The 14,255-nt window shown below is 41.7% G+C and overlaps 1 protein-coding gene across 1 annotated transcript in view; it reads right to left on the minus strand.

Moving 5' to 3' along the window:
* Positions 1-14,255, minus strand: part of LOC136992338 (double-stranded RNA-specific editase 1-like) — a 48,261-nt gene that overhangs the window by 7,345 nt on the left and 26,661 nt on the right. The window contains exon 7 of the mRNA XM_067298679.1: positions 6,165-6,346. Coding sequence (XP_067154780.1) covers positions 6,165-6,346 — 182 coding nt within the window. The remainder of the gene's footprint in view (positions 1-6,164; positions 6,347-14,255) is intronic.

Consider the following 14,255-nt stretch of genomic DNA (forward strand, 5'->3'; position numbering starts at 1 on the left):
GGCATCCAGACTGTTAAATAAAAATAAGTCAGGCCTGGGTTAGCCTCTATGCATTCTTCTGGGATCCTGTGTGGCAAAGCAGGTGACAGGAGAAGATGCACTGAAATATTCATCAGATCTTGGTAGAGAAGGTCTGCTGAGGATACAATAGTTCAGATATTGCTTTCAGTTCTGCAACTTGAATCCATTCCTTGTATCACAGGAATCAGTGGAAGACACACGTGCTTCCACAGGACAGAAGAGGCATTTTTCAAAGACTTGGACAACAGAAGGAATCTTTACTTAAGTTCAGGACTGACCAAACCCATGTAACTGCAATTCAGGTTTCCAAAAATTAAAAAAACAAACAAACAAACAAACAAAAAAACGAAGAAAGGACTAGTATAGGAAAATTCCCAACAGATTCTACTAGGCTTTCAAATTTTCTATCAAACCTAACAGTGAAAGGCAACTTGCGATGGCATGTGCATCTTCCCCGACAACTTGGAAGTTGGCCATTCCTGACTACAAGCAGTCAACAGTCCGACGATCATGCACTCCATGGCGACTGGAGTGCGGGCACAGTCGCACAGCAAAAAACAGTAGAGAAGCTTACCAGTTTCAAAGGTGAGCTCCATGGTTGTTGTGCTCAGCTCCATTTAGAGAAACCAAAGGGCTGGAGCTGTGGTACTCCCTCTGAGACTTCCAGCATTGGCTACTGCGCATGCCGTGTGGTCAGGGTTTGCTGGGAGAGCTTCTCTACCCATTGACACAACCTGACCCAGTTTAAACCAGGAGAAGGTATGGTGATTAGCTACTCTAACACGGAGACAAGCTGCGGCCAAGAGTTGCGGCCTGCAGCAAGAACCGCTCCTTTCAACCTAGCCAGTCTGTACAAAAGCGTTCAGCGAGGGAGTTCTTTCTCCTACTCCCAATCTCGTTACAGAGGAGGTCAGGACAAGGGCAGCTAATAGTAAAAACCTGGCAGGCAGCACGGAGAATATCTGAAGGCAAACCGGAAGCTCAGAGCAAATGCACGCCACCCAGCCAGAAACACTTTAGAAAGACCAAAATAAAGCCAGTGTGTCTAAACAGCAGGGTAAGGAAGGCTATAAAATGCAAAATGGCATATTCCAAAAAGCTGAAGCTAGCTTCAAAGGACGTACATGGGAAGGACTGTAAAATGACAAGTTTAATGTAAACACATGGTAAGTCAGCCCAAAAAGAGAGTCTGAGAAACAGCTTGCAAAAGACATAAAAATTAACAATAAATCCATTGAACATCGCAGCAACAGGAAATCAGTTTTGCCAACAGCTGGCCAAGCTATAGAGGGAGCATTCAGAGAAGAAAGAAGATGATATTGTGAAAAACTGAATGAATTTTTGCATCCAGTTTCCCTGTTAAGGAGCCGGGATAGGTTCCAAGGCCTGAGCCCCTTTTACCGGTAACATGTCAGAGGACACATCTCAAATTGAGGTGCCAGTAAAAATAGTTCTAGGATAAACCTACAAAGTGAACAAACACCAGTTACAGCACCCAGATAGTATTCAGCTGCGTTGGAGGAAATCAAAGATGTGACAGCAGAAACAGTAGTCTTCCCAGGCCAGAAGGTAGCTGGTGACTCCAGTTTTTAAAAAGGAGTTCAGAGGCGTGCCAGAGAACTATCACTCAATAAACCTAACATCTTTACCAGGCAGATTGGTAGGAACTAACAGGCACATGTGGAGACATGACAATATTGGGAAGGAGTCAACAAAAAACTGCCTTAGTATTTGAAGATGGAGGATGGCCAGTGTGACACTAATTCTTAGAGAGCCAGGGGAGATCTAGGGAAGCAGAAGGCCTGTTTGCCTGATGTCTGCCTTAAAGAACAGGATTAATGGACATCTGGATGAATACAGTCTCCTTGGAAAGAGCCAACCCAGCTCTGGAAAAAGGAAGCCCAGCCTCACAAGTGCACTGGAGCCTTCTGAAGTAGTCAACAAATGGGGACAGCGGCTATTTGACTTACAAGGTTTTACACAGATTTCTAGAGATCATTTATCAGGATTTCTCATGAAAGGTTTCTAAAGAAACTACACAATCCTGAGACAAGAGGGAAGGTCACTGAGTGGGAGGAAGGTCACTGAGCTGGTCAGAAGACAGGGACTCAAAGACAGGACTGAACAGCTCATTCTCGCAGTGGAGGCAGGTCACTACTGGAGAGCCTCAAGGTCTGTGCTGGCACCTTGAAGACCCGAAACGGAGTGGTGGGGGAAAAACTGGGGAAAGATTGTTGAAGACACTAAATTATTCAAGATAGTATAGATGAGAAGCAATTGCAAAAAGTAGCAGAAAAAACCTGCAACATTGAGTGACTGGGCAATAAAACGGCAGATGAAATTCATTCTAGATAAATATAAGGTAATACACATGAAGTAAAAAACAATCAATTTTACATAAAAAGTGCTGGACTTGGAGCTGGTTATTAGCATTCAGGAACCAGGCTTTGGTTTCTAATACTCAGTTCTATCAAAATGTCAGGTCAAAAATCAACAGCAATCAAAAAAGGCAAAGAAAATGTTAGGAATAATTATTAAAGGAATACAGAACGGAACAGAACATCACGATGTCACCATAGAAATCAGTACTGCTGCCTTATCTCGATTATCAGGTGCTCTCTAGCTCAAAAAGACTATAGAGAAATGGAAAGGATGATCCTTATGTGGAATGGTTTCCATACAAGGAACAACAAAGTGCAAGAAGACTCTATCTGGGAAAAAAGATGACTAAGTTGGAACATCATAGAGGTCTAGAAAACTGAGTGGCATGATGAAAGTGATAGGGAAAAACTGCTTATTGCCTATTTTGAGCAAAGACCTAAGAAGCATCTAATTATATTAGCAGAAAGTAAATTCCATTGCACAAATCTTTACACATCCTATGGACTGCCTTACTGAAGATGCTTGGATGCTAAAAAGTTTACACCAATCCAACAAGCAAATACAGGAGTCAATGAGCGAAAGATCCATTAAGAATTTTTAAATACAAAGACTCTTCACCCCTGACTCGGAAAGTCCCTGAGCCACAGATTACTACTGCTGTTCTCTGGAAGCATCTCTACGGGCTTACCATTTACTCCTACTTTTCACTGCGTAATTACCAGTGGGAGAATAGTACTAGGCTAGACGGACCTTACCCTAAGACCTCAGTCTTATTTAAAACCGTTTTTATGCTGGTGACAGGTAATTGGAAGATGTGACACTGCTCCAGGATGTTTTATCCAAGAAACAAAACAGAGGAAGACCATGTCAGTACCATGAGGAATTGGTCAAAACCCCCAACAACTTCATTTCTGACAATACGCTGGTAAAAAACAGGAGACCATACACAAACTAAAGCGTAACACTAGACGTCAAAACAGGGGGAAGGTAGGCTGTGTTAAATGTTTTATTCAAAGTTAAGAAAAAAATGCACTGTCCAGAAAAGCAGAGACTACTGCAGGATTTGGCTTAGTAGCCCTCACAGAAAGAAGGGAATGACGGACACCAGCAATGGGAACCATAAAGACAGATGTTTAATGAACTTCTCTTCATACTAATTGCCTCTGCTAAAGAAGAGCTTGCCTTTTATATGTAATGCCTTCTCTTTTATATTTAATGACTTCTTCTAACAAGGATTTTCAAGGACTGTTTTTCTAAATGGCGTATTTGCTGAGTTTTTGTTACTCTGCTTTTTGCACTCGGTAACTCCTTCATGCTAATCTCCATCAATGACTCCAGAAAGAATCTGTGCAGATTCCCTTGCACACTGGCAGTCTGTTATCTGCTCCCACTCTCAAAGCTTGATCGAGAAATTGGTCCCTTTTCAGATTGCTCTAGAAATTCACAACCTCTCTTCTCTCAAACTGAAAAGCCCAATTTTTTTGTGAGAGCTCATGGTCCCTCCGTGCCATGGCGCTAACGGCATGCTGAAAGGTTGGCTCCTTGAATCAAGAATCCCGGGAGTTGATATTGGGTGGGAGTATTCTACCAACATATGGGTTTCTTGCACTCACTGACTGCAAAGCAGCTGCTCTGATATGCATGTTTGCATTTAACTAGCTTAAAAAAAAAAGGAAGTATAAGCAGAAAATCTTTTATGGAGAAAGAAAGAACATTTGATGCAAAGACAGTTTTGAACGGTACAGTAGATAACAATAACTCAGTCTGACTTCAACTTAATGCAACTGTCCCTGCAGACAAAAAAAATCATCTTATAAGAGGAAAAAAACCTCAGTGTTTAGTGCTTTCTCAGATAAATAGGTGAGACAGTGGGGAAATACGGAATGCCATAACTCAACAGATGTTATTTTATTTCATATCCCGGTTAGAAATGAGCAATCATTATAGAATTGCATATGCAGGATCAGGAGGAACATAGAATTGGGGACAGTTATTTCTGTCGTGCTTCAGCAGTATTTCCAAATAGGAATCCACTGTAAAAGGCGTGAATCAAAGAGTAAATCTGTAGCTACAAAAGTGCCCCAGCTGAATCCAATAGCATGGATCAAAACACAGGCTTTGAAGACTAATCCTCTCAGTTAAAAAAAAAAAAAAAATTATAATAATAATAATTTTCCTCCTTTCTCCCTCCCAAACAAGCTTCTTGTACATTCTGAGATGTGTGTATTTTCACAAAAACTTAACAGTTGAGAACATTTCTGAATTCTCTCTACTGCTCAGTGAGTTCTGGCTGAACTCGTAAAACAGATGGTGCTATTTCCTATCAAATAGATGAACACAATATTTCAGCTTTTGGCTTTTAAGAAGCCAAGGTGCTGTCACACGTTCTGAAAATAACAACACAAAAACTGTCCCCCCCGCAACCTGCTGTTTTGAAGAATTGATAAAAATCCCCAGAAATCAGGCAGCAACAGTCCATGCGTCTGCTACTATGCTCATAAACCAGTTATATATTTGGAATTATGAGTGCTATAACTCTTACTTACATGCTAATACATGGACAAATCCATCACTTAACATTTTAGTATGTCCTGGTTCAGGGAATCCTTACTAATTAGCTTTCTTTTCTAAAGAATTGCTGGTTGTTTGATACACCTTCTCCCCACTCCCTACATCTATTTGTAAAATTCATGTCATACTTTAAACATGCTTTAAAATACTGATCTTTCTTTCCTGGAAAATAAACAGACACATGCCAGAAGCCAAGCTCTACAGAACAAAGCAGTGCACACAATGATAGGGAGGATAAGAGATTTCACTTTTAAAACTTTCACCACATTACCGTAACTAGCAGCTTTAGTTTTGGGGGGGGGGTGTTTGTTTTTTGTTTTTTTTAGTATTTTAGAACTTTCCTTTAAGTCACGGCTCAATCAGAAGTTAAGACCTGTTAATTCAAACGCTGCCATTCCTCTTAGCCCCACTAGATTCTAAGATGGACACAAAACTAAAGAACAGGACTTAAAGGTTCAATAGCAGCTGCAGAAGACAACCGCTCACTGCGCCTGCTGGGGATTGCTGTATTGCTGTCCGTCAGAGGTATCTAATACGCTACTAAAACCTTCCTAAAGGACGTGCCACCAGGCTCTGAATGCAGCATTAAACTACAAAGTGGAAATGAAAGTATTATGATAATTGGATCATGCAAACAAGTTGGGTGCCATGCTAATTAAAGCCAATGCTGCATCCAACAGAGATTGATGACAGAAAGAAAATACAACCAATGGCAGCTGAGAAATTCTCTCCATCCATTTTTAGGTGGTTATTGATCTAGAAATTGTGACTCAAATGTGTGTATCTTGGCACACTGCTAAAAGATGCAGCCGTTCAACACATATCTGCAATGGCAAGAGAAGTAACAGTGAGATCTAACGCTATTCTATGGATGGGAAGAGATTTTACTAAGCCCAGGCTTTCAACTTGCCTCACGTATCACTAGGGCACATTCCAGACAGCAATTACGTGAAACCACATTAAAAGGGTCACACCCCAGTTCTTACTGGGACCTTTTAACTCATGAAGGCTCCTTGCTCTGGTATTTCTGACTGAATATCTGATTTAGGTTTAGACTGGAACTTCTGTGCTGTAACCACAAAGCAATTTACTCACAGTACATAATTCGCAAGGTTTTTGAGAATTGCAAAATCACAATGCTACTGGAACAGACTTAGTTACCGGTACGGCCTTCTCCATTAGATACTTGCCACTAAGTAAAGGTCTGTTGAGTGTATAAAGAGGTGGTAGATCTTCTATCTCTGCTATCCTCTGGTATACGGCTCTGGATAGATGATCCCCATGATATAAACTCCCCAAGATGATGCTAGAGAAGTAAATTGGCTCCACAAAGAGGCTAAGTAAGGCTCCTTGAATACCCAATACGTTCCACCTAAGAGGGAGGGAAAAACAAAACAAAAAAACAAAAAAAACACTTTCTTTTTAATGGAACAAGTAACATCTGCCAGTCAAAATAGCAGTCAATCACAATGGACTAGACTTCAAACTCTTCCTCATGCCTAGAGTGTGACTATGGTAGCATAGCTGTGACACCTGAGAGAATTTTAGAGATCAGCTTATGGGATGCTCAATGGTATCCTGAGTAAGATGACCCTTACCAACAGGTCTACAGTCAGCATCAATATCAGGAGCAGATTCCATAACTTCACTTCCCCACTAATGTATCTGGTGATGCATTTTCGAAGCCTCCTAGGGTCAGACATGGACGGGATCACTCAGTCAGAGAAAGAGCCAAACTGCAAGATCCTCAGCCAGAAACAGCAGCTAATGCCTCCAAAACACACCTGGCAGTGGGCAAACTGTCTTTCCCAGAATACAAGAAGGATTGGGTCTGCAAGGCCTCATCATCACAAGAGAATGTTTTTCCTTTACATCCTAGCCAAGCGGTCCACATGCTGCTGCCGCCAAAAAAGATATTTGTCATTGCTTGCAATATCCACAGGCAGAGAGAAAACTGAATCTCCAGAAATCCAGGTGCATATATTCTTTGCTCACTTTAGCCATTTCATAGATTCCAACCATAAATCCCTGCCTGCACCGTTACAGCCTACACTGGTACAGGTTCAGTGTAGGCACCTAGCCTGTACAGGAGCAAAATGATGAATGGGTTTAGTAGCTCTGCTCATTTGATCGAGTTTCAGCTCTTAATCTGTACGTGACAATCATGAAACACTTTGTTGAACCTCAAAGCCTACTGCAGGGTATTTCCACTGTCCTCTCTTTTGAGGTATACTTGCAAACAGTTTTGCACAATTAACACAGCATATCTGAGTATAACTGCAACACCTAGACAACTGGGTGCACAAGCAGCAGGAAAATGTCTTTTGGTGCTTGAAAAAAAGAAAAATTAGCACAATGGAAGATCTTGTACTCATACAAAATGGTCATCATTAGCAAAAGCCCCATCCTAATACGGATGCAAAGTTCCCCTACAAAAAGAGAGGGAAATCCGCCCCTTGCTAACAGTGTTTCTCGGAGCTTGGGCAGGGATGACACAGCTCCACCTCACCATCAGCTCAGGCTAGAAACTGTGTAGCACAACTGCTTAACTACTGCTAGAAACTGGACTACACATTTTGACCGGCTACAAGATTTGAAAAAGGTTTAAAAAAAAATTGCAGCCCAAGTAAACAACTTATTTGCAAACCTTTACTGAGTATGAAAATGGAGGCAATGTGCATTAGCTTACTCACCTGTCATTAAAAAAGTTGGCTTTAATGAATGAGTAGAAATACTGTACTAATAAAATTTAAGGCATAGTTTACATTGAATAAAGGCATATTTTGTATAACACTGAAAATGCAATCAATAGCCAAACAATAAGAAACCATCAGATTAAAGGTATCAGGTGAAAAATTATTGCTTACCAGGGCCTAGGTGCCTTTCTAAGGACTTTATCATGACTAGAATTTTGTAAGCACAGTCACGTATTTCAAGTGCCAAATAAATCTCAATGGTATTTTCTTGTTATTTGCAGTATTACCTACATCAAGAATAGAGAAGCATATGGACTACTACAGTTACAGATAATATTACGGAAGAAACATCTGGAAAGAATTCAAGTCTAAGCATTGCAAATTGTGGTCTTACAACCGTATCTGAAACTTGCGGACACACAAATTAAGCTTCCTCAAGTTAAGCCTATTTCATTTTACTTTTCAGGAACAGTACTTGAGCAATGGACAGATATTTTACAGAAGGCCAAAGTGCTCCTCCGGCAACCCCTAGTTCCCCAAAGAAAACCTTTGCAAGCTTTGCAGGGCCTTTTTATTGATACCAATTGCAATATTTCTAGAGCTTGTGTTTTGCTGGTTTTCCCACACACACCTCTCCCAAACTTGGTACCCTTCCCTGGCACAGAAAATGAAAGATGAAGCTTGTCCTGGTAAAATTATATTGATTAACTCAAAAAGAAGAGCTTGGACAGCTGAATAAGCATCTGCAGGACAAACTGTAGGAGCTTGCATTACAACATCACCACTCTGCAGTAACTGCCCAACACGTGCTGGTTTTGCCAAGGTCACTTGTGTCGCATTCACCATTTGAAGGACGTGCTCGTGGGCACTGGGTTCGGAGCAGCTGGCTCGCTGCAAGCACAGGGTTTGCAGAACCCATTTACATGACCAAAACCTCACGCTCTTAAAATTGCTTAGGCAGGGTCGGATGGTCGTTAGGCTTTTAAAATCAGGTTTAAATTTCAAATGCTACAATAAGATTACATACAGTTATCCACAGGAAAATATACCTATATCAGAAATCACCTGCAGACGTACTGCAAAGTTAAGTTAGTTTTGTATCATAACGTTTGGCAGTAACTCAGAGAGAAACATAAAACCCAGTGAAGATCTGTAGATTGTAACTGAGTCAGAGAGGCAGGATTACACAGAGACTTTTCTTGTTGTTCCTTTCTACACTATACTTCCTCCTGGCTAAACGACAGTTTCTCACCTCCATTAGCACAAGTACTAGAAATCAGGCTGATGGATATGAACTGAAAAGAAACTATATCAACACCATGTATCAATTTTCAAAAGGCCAAAAACATTGTTTAGTGAAATCACAACCTATTTTGAAGTTAGCGGGCCAAGTTCTGTATAGGTTCACTACAAACTGAGGTGCACAGCAGGGAGCAAAATTTATTCCAGAAAATTTTAATAAAGTCTGTGCTGCCTTTTGAGTCAAGCCAGTGAAAAAAACTGAGTAAAAGCTTTTTTCTTCACATTAATACATAAAGTAATAGCAGAAAGGGTTAAGTAACTGAAGTGACTTAAGTCTAGTACAAATTCCAATCTCCCAGTTCTCAGACTGAGTTTATAACATAGAAATGAACCTTTCCACTGCAATGCCACGCTGTAGCAGAGCATGCAGACTCCGGCCAAGGTGTAACACTTATTTCGGAGCACTTGATGTCCCAAGAAAGCGATAATGGAAGACAACTCTGTCATCTCCAATTCAGCAATTAAAACCTTTCACCCCAGCCATAGGCAAAAATCCAGAACTCCCATGTACGACCTCGTGGCAGGTCCGACCATAATGGGCAGCCCACCAAAGCACGGAACAGACTGGACCCATGCAACACCTTTTCTCACAGTCAAAACAGGAAAACGGCATTGAGTTTGCATCGGAGAAAAGCGCTATACCACAAGCTTAAGCAGAACACAGGACCGGTGCATTCATGCCAATGGGAATATTCAAATGCCTCAAGGAAGACGCATAGTCAAGAGCTTTGCTGCAGAGGAGAAGAGCTTCCACAGGTAGGGAGAAATCCTCCAACGTGAAACTTTTCACCGGAAAAAAATGACACACTAGTCTAGCAGAGCATAAAACCGATGCCTCTTACCACTATTTTACTTATCCTCAGCGTTCGGGTTTTAAGTTACTGCAAGAATCGAGCGATTTCCTTTCACAACCACTTGTAAAACTTCAAACTAAAGCTGCCATTTTAAATATGACCTTTCATGGTGATACTAAGCACCAGGCGCAGGACCTAGTTCCAGACTGCTGACCCTTAAATACAGGTCCCTGCATTTGAGTTGTGTGTCCAGGCCCGATTCCAGTTAACGGTGATTTACTCAGGATGCCTAGTCTGAAGATGACCATGTTTTTTCAGCTGAAGAGCTCTCATCAACGAGACGACCGTCTAACGTAACGGAAGCTTCGACTCCTCGTGCGGGTGGGAATACCTGCAGCCGAGTCCCTGCCGGCGAGCTCTCCTCCCGCGGCTTCAACTTCGCAGCTCTGCGAGCCACGTGCCAGCAAGGAAAGGTGCTCCAAAGCGATGCTAGAAAGCTCTGCCTTCAGACAGTGGCTTATTGACTTGCCCTGAAAGGATTCAGAACCAATTTTCTTAACCTCGGAGCAGCCTTTCATGGTACAGAAGCTCAGTCAGCCAGGAGTCCTCGAGCAGGTTCTTCCTGGGGCTCATCAAGGTTATGTTTAAGCACAACTCCGAGGAGGCGACAGAATTTCTAAAGCTCTTTAGTAGCCATTAGAAAAGTACTTAAGCAAGGGAAGGGAAACAGAAGAAGCTACTAAATCAAAACTACAGCCCTCCTTTTTTCTCAAGGCAGCAGACATACCACAATGGCCCTTACTAGCAACTGTGTTAAGGTTTTCAGTGTTATTATTATTACCTGTATTAGCTACTGCTGCTTTTCTTGGACAAGGAACTAGAAATGATAAATTTAGCCACTATCTGGCTACTGTTGCAACAGTTAACAAACACTAGGAGGGCTCCAGGCAAAGGATACTGTAACCTGCTGCTGTTACTCAGTGTGAAGTTGCACCCTGTCATTTCCTCAAGACGAAGCCTGACGTAAGAGGACGCATCTACTGCAGCTCACCGCCTTGATCCTCCTCAGTCCACTAATTCGATTGCTTGTATGGCTCTCTGTAAAGTCAGATCAGTGAAATGATCCAAATTAAAAAATAATAAAAAATTGAAAAAGGGGCAAGGAGGAGGAGATGCTCGCCGCTGGAAATACCGTGATACAAAAAGCACCATCAGGTCCTGCCCCTGCATGCTGGCTTGCCCCAGCTGTGCTGCAAATCACGTCAGTGAAATCATCAAGGTTTTGTGTTTTAAAATGGCAGTTTTGCTGGTCCACACTGGCTCAGAGCTCCCCAACCAGCTGCATCGTCACAGCTGAGAGGCAGGGAACTGCGGTGTGCAGGCAGCAGCTGGGCACGGGCGACAGCAGTCTCCTAAAACAGTTTTGCCATCAGAGAATAAACTACTGGAAGCACATTTGCCAGCCCAGCTTAAAGTTAGCTTGCTTTTAGAAATGAAATAAGCAGTGAAAAAATGATACTTTTTCCTGTGGATGATTTCACTGAGTTCAGTGGGACCACCCTGCTGAGCAAAATGATGTAGGATGGAGCAAACTGTAAGAGGAGCAACAAATTAGATCTGATCTGATCATGTATAAAATGCATCCTTTTCATTAACCCCATTATTATTTATCTCTAGACTCTTGATTATTTTATAAATTCATATATTCATTGTTTGCTATGAAGAAGAGATCATGTATGATTACATACAGTCTCTCACTGGGTATCAGGTTTATAATTTTTTTTTTGAAGATTTTCCATCAAAACTGTACCAACAGATCTTCTTTTCTGATGAAGTTTTTTTTGCATAAAATTCTGCTTTCCATGGAGTGTTTTTCATGAAAAACTCAAGCACTTGAAAAAATGCAGGTGCAACCCCAAAACTACTCTGATTCAGAAATGCTGCTGAGATGTCTCGCTAGGGGTGAGGCTCAGAGTGCCTTGTGTCCCTGCTTACTTAGCACACTTAGCTACAGTCAGACCAAATATTTTCCCTGTCACCAAGACTCTGCCATATCTGCCACCTCCTCTGAAAAGTAATCTTGTGTTCAAGGGTCCGGAGAAGCTTTCCTTTCCGCTGCTACATCTCACCACCTTTAAGGACACCCTTTAGACACCAATGAGAGCCACCGTCCATCTGCACATTTCCAATTTAAGTCTCAGCATCACTTCACTTAATATTTGCTACACAACTGCCTGTTCCTACAGATATAACCAGTTTCAGGTTCTGCCACACCTGCACTTAAGTATCCATAAATTCACATACAGCTTTTGGTTTGGCAATGAAGTTGCACGTGAATTGTGTTCAAAATCTGAAATTTATAGAGGGAACATTCTCTGTGCAGCGGGCTCACCTGAGAGCTACAATTTTACAGATGAGCACCACGTCAGGGAAATCCGATTTTTCCAGAATTATCATACTTACTGGTTTCCTTAATCTATATTCACTGCTTAGATGCTAACAAGCTGGAGGCTAATGCACACCTTTTAAGCTTTTTGCAGTTTTCAGTTATGCTACATTAAAAAAGAGGACAAAGAAACTCAACACTGACTTTAAATCAAGAGGAGTCCTGTTTTCCTTTCTATGTTGTCAGACTTCTGCTTTGGACTAATACGTGCTCAGAGGCAAGGACACCTATGGTGAACACCTATAAGGATGCCTATTGGTCTGTTAATGTCTTCATGATGTACAGCTCATTTTACAACTCTGAATACATGGGGAAAAAAAAACATAAAATTTAACTCTGCAGCAATACCTTAGCACAGACTTTGCTAGTGCACTTCTTGCTGAAAATACAGGCTGCAGTTAAAAACTCACCTCTGAACTTTCCAAACCCAAACTGCATATAAATTTCATTATTGATACTGTTTCAGAGAGACCACAGAAGTGAAGGGAGCCTAACAGCAATAAGCGATAAAGCATGACGTTGATACCAGTGTCTCAGCACCACTCATTTATTTTTATGCAAACGGAAGTATGCAAGAGCTGAGTCATTACTCATTGCATTTTAAACAGTGCATATGGAATTGGTGTCAGAACTTATCACAGGAAAATGAATACTGAATCCTCTGCAACTACCAAAATGAATTGTCTGTTGAAAAATGAAGTTATATTTATGAGAGACTGCAAATCCTGAGAAAAAACAAGTTACAGTTCAAAGAGCTACTCTTATTAATATCATTTATAAACAGCAATAAATATGGGAAAAGGAAAATGATTTAGTAGACATTTTGTTTATGTCAAGCTTTTACTTGCACTCAAAGGCAAGGGACTAAGGATGGAAATTTTATATAATGCAAAGTAACAGCTATATTTTCATGCAATTTAATTTCTGTTTTCACAGGCCTCAGTCAAATCTCCTTTCTTCAAAAAAAGACAAAAAGCACAATGAAAGGACAAGTAAGAGGCATGTTGTATCTTCTGGGGCGCTCCTCTCTGGGAGGGGTTGGGGCAAGCTGCAAGATGTGAGAAGATGTCAGACCATCCCTGGAAAGTGTTTTCCCTCGTCATATGAATCTTCTGCCCTCCTCCACGACAAAGGCTTGCAGCCCAGATGGCAGCTCTCTCAGGCCATAATCTCAAAGGTAGGCTTTGCCTACTGTGATACCAACAAGATTTTGAGGCCTTCTGAATTGCCCTGTGAACCAGGAGCCCCTCCTGATGATCGTGCATCCAAGGTGTGAGAGGACTTGCTTCCTACCTTGCAAACTTAGGAACCTAAAGATTGTGTTTCTAGCTATCTCTGAACAGAAGGTGCTCGTGTTTGCACTAGCTATGTTCATGGTTTTTCTGCTTATTTCTACTTTCTGTGACTGCTACGATCAGCCTGCCAAGTTTAAGGCGGGCATCATCCCCAGAGATGCTTGCAGAACCCTCTGTGTTAGTCTTCACCTCTGTGTCTCCGAAGTGGATCTGACTGAATATCCCAGCGTTTGGCTCTTAGTGCGCTCGTTTGTTGCCTCATCGTAACAGACGTGTTCACCATTCACTGTGGTTCATCATTCACGCACAGGGACACTCCTGCTCTTCAAGTCAAATCCAGACTCACGCTGCATGGGTCATGCTCTGCTTGCTGTGGGCACCTGTCTAGCTGGACTTCGCTTTCATTACCTGGCAGAAGGAACAGCCAGAGCGGACTGTAGCAGACTTCACTGATCGAATCACCTTTTCATTTCTCTTTCGGTCAAATCTAAACTCCTGATTTCTCTTTGCTTCCTTGTCTAAGAGATTATTTGAAGCTCTACGATCAGTGCTTTCCTTCCATGAGCCACAGCACAAACAGGCAGCAACATCTGCATGTGGAGTGCAGTCAGAGTTTCTTTTCTTTTCCAGTTCAAGTGGGTCAGGTAGCAGCCCACACTATAAATCAACTAATGCCAGAAGTCCATGTTCTTTGACGGTAGGATTCCTTGCAAAGATCTTTTTATTCATGCTGCGGTCACATTTTCAG

This window comes from Apteryx mantelli, chromosome 6 (assembly GCF_036417845.1).
Source record: "Apteryx mantelli isolate bAptMan1 chromosome 6, bAptMan1.hap1, whole genome shotgun sequence".
Classification (NCBI taxonomy): domain Eukaryota; kingdom Metazoa; phylum Chordata; class Aves; order Apterygiformes; family Apterygidae; genus Apteryx; species Apteryx mantelli.